At 48.5% G+C, this 2,585-nt stretch overlaps 1 protein-coding gene across 5 annotated transcripts; it reads right to left on the bottom strand.

Moving 5' to 3' along the window:
- Positions 1–768: 768 nt before the first annotated feature.
- LOC119331615 (dormancy-associated protein homolog 3-like) lies at positions 769–2,086 on the bottom strand. Of its 5 annotated transcripts, none has more exons than XR_005160584.1 (4): positions 1,715–2,086; positions 1,330–1,453; positions 1,050–1,138; positions 769–950 (listed from the first exon to the last, which is right to left on the bottom strand). XR_005160584.1 is itself a non-coding variant. In XM_037604780.1 (4 exons), exons 1-3 carry the CDS (start codon positions 1,953–1,955, stop codon positions 1,111–1,113), a joined length of 393 nt encoding a protein of 130 aa, XP_037460677.1. In that variant the 5' UTR covers positions 1,956–2,086; the 3' UTR covers positions 769–950; positions 1,096–1,110. The 5 variants fall into 5 exon arrangements, 3 of the variants coding, with proteins under 3 accessions (XP_037460677.1, XP_037460676.1, XP_037460675.1); XM_037604780.1 differs by having other exon boundaries at positions 1,096–1,138; XR_005160585.1 differs by lacking the exon at positions 769–950 and adding an exon at positions 1,527–1,635 and having other exon boundaries at positions 1,114–1,138.
- Between the last annotated feature and the right edge of the window lie 499 nt (positions 2,087–2,585).

Genomic DNA, 2,585 nt, shown 5'->3' with positions numbered 1-2,585 from the left:
AAAATAAGTGGGCTGGTTGCGCTGGGCCACAGCGCGCGGCCCACGTACGAAAAATGTTTTTCTAGCAGATAAAGGCATTAGAATTTAGTACCAACTCAGATTGACAAAAATTCTTTTCGGCGGTGAACAGATGAAAAAATTGACGAAACGCACCTTCCTTTATTAGTAGGTATAGATATAGATATAGTTATAGATATAGATATAGATTCATGAATGTACAGAAAAAATGGTGATGAATTTTGAAAACGTCCACCTTTCTTAAAAGTATTCATATTATTTTAATGTCCACCTTACAAACTGTTCTTTTTAATTGAAATTATTTCATATTTTTTGACTATGAGGAAACATCCATATTGCTTTTTGGTCTTTCTCAAGCACTTTTGTTTGGCCATCCATAAGCTGGGTAGAGGGAAACTTATTTTCGCAGTCACCCATAAGGCCCAAAAGACCCGACCCTTATAACCAACTAAGGGGGCGTCTGTTCCATTGGCCGGTATGATTTAGGGTGATTTGTTGCATTTAACTCCAGACACACATGGTACTCAATTACAGTACTCCCTCCGTCCGGGTGTATAAGTCATTCGCGTAGTTCTAGGTCATCGATTTAAGGAATTAAATATGTGTTATATGTCATGAAAAGTATACCACTAGATTTCCACACGGATGTAGTTTTTAAATATATATTTTTTGTCACATATAATACATATTTGATAGTTAAATTATCAACCTAGAACTACGTGAATGACTTATACACCGGGACGGAGGTAGTACATGGACAATGATAGTAAGAAAACGAAGCATGATTGTACACTTGCATTGGATCCTCATTTCAGCGCTCATCTCCTCCACACACACCAAAAGGTGCCTTGCCTCGTGAAGGCAAAACATCTCGATTGCCTCAACCGGAGCTACTGCCATCACATACTTTCGCAGCCCAAAGGGACGCACAACTACATAAAAAAGAAGAAGAAGGAAAGTGCATCTAATTAACACAACGATTACACAGCAGGTATGCATATGACATGACGAACACACGGCCTCAAACACACCAGCTAAGCTCCTCTGCTTCATCGGCATCGGTCGATTATTTCGTACCTTGGGCGTGCTGCTTCATCGGTCCAATGAACTGATCACCACCCTGCAAGCACACCGACCAAGGGTTAGAACGGAACCACCTACCACGGTGAACCGTCTGCCATATGTTCTTATGTTCTATTTTTCTGAATGATTGGTCAGACATAGTATCCAGTAGGTAGTATCTATGTATGGATCATCATTGGTATGGTGCAAGGAGGATGGAGTGAGAGCGAGGGCGACGTTTAAACGCACCAGTCGTACACGGTGGGGCTCCTGGGCCCGACGGTCGCCTCCGCCCGGACGACGTCGACGTTGGCCATCTTGGATTTCCGGCGGAACGCCCTCCATCCGTCCACTTTCCGTATGCTACTGGTAGCTGCAGCATAAAGATTCAGATAGAACATCAATTTAATGAGGGGAATTTCAGGTTCAACAGCAAATTTCCCGACATTTCTGCGACTGGGACAGTGGTCACGGATCTGATTATGTGGCTGCATCGCGCTCGAGGGACAAGCGACGCATCGCCGATCCAACAGAAGCGATCACGGTCGATCAACACTACACAGAGTCACAGACCGATCCTAATTAAAGAATGGAAATCACAGGGAGAGGCCAAGAAACAGAGGAGGAGGCCCACCTGCTGCGAACGGGGAGTCCGGCGCGCTGGCCGGGGACGGCGGCACGGAGCTTGATTCGCCGGATGGCACCGAGAGAGATGGCGGCCGGGCGATAGTGATGCTGCGGGTCACCGCCGGCGCGACGTCCGCGGCCGCCGCGGTCGAGGGCGAGAAGGAGGAGTACTTGCGGAGCCTGCCGAGGCCGTGGTCCGGCCGCGGGCCGGCGACAGTCTCGTCCCAGAGCTGGTCGAGGAGCCCCATGCTCCGTACAGCACGCAACCGGTTCCGTTCCGTCTACCTAGACGTGTCGCCGTCGTGGCTATTTCTTGGTTGGGAGCCAGAGGGACAGAGAGGGAAGAGCGCGAGTCAGAGTGGCCTTCGGGGCTCCGATAGGCCGCGGCCGAGAGGTTCTTTATAGAGCAGCAGAGGTGGATGGGGATGAATAATACAGGCGTGCGCTGATTTGCTCGGCAGGATTCGGATCTTCGCTGACGACGTGGAGTGTTGCCGCTCCTGCAACATGCATTTGATTGGTCCACCAATGCCGGCTACCATGACCATCAACCATCTATGTCGTCTCCAGCAGTGGGGTCTAGTCCTTGATGGCCGGGCCCGGGCTGGGTTGGTTTGGAGAGGGAAAACGAAAGGCTCTTCAAATGAGATGCCCAGAGTTGAAATATTGCATCTCGGTGATGTTGATTCGTTTCTTTTAGGAATTAGGATAGGCTCGACCTTTAATTTCCACGGCTGAAATGGAGGACGATGCGGATAGTATCGAAGAAGAAACAATATTGGGATCTTTTGTTTGCTTACCACACATGCCATGTGGTAAGAAGAAACAAGTGAGAGCTCTGGTGTCGAGTTGCAATGATCTTCTTCGATGTTGCTTTA

Source organism: Triticum dicoccoides, chromosome 7A (assembly GCF_002162155.2).
Source record: "Triticum dicoccoides isolate Atlit2015 ecotype Zavitan chromosome 7A, WEW_v2.0, whole genome shotgun sequence".
Lineage (NCBI taxonomy): Eukaryota > Viridiplantae > Streptophyta > Magnoliopsida > Poales > Poaceae > Triticum > Triticum dicoccoides.
This window is presented reverse-complemented; position numbering and strand designations above follow the sequence as displayed.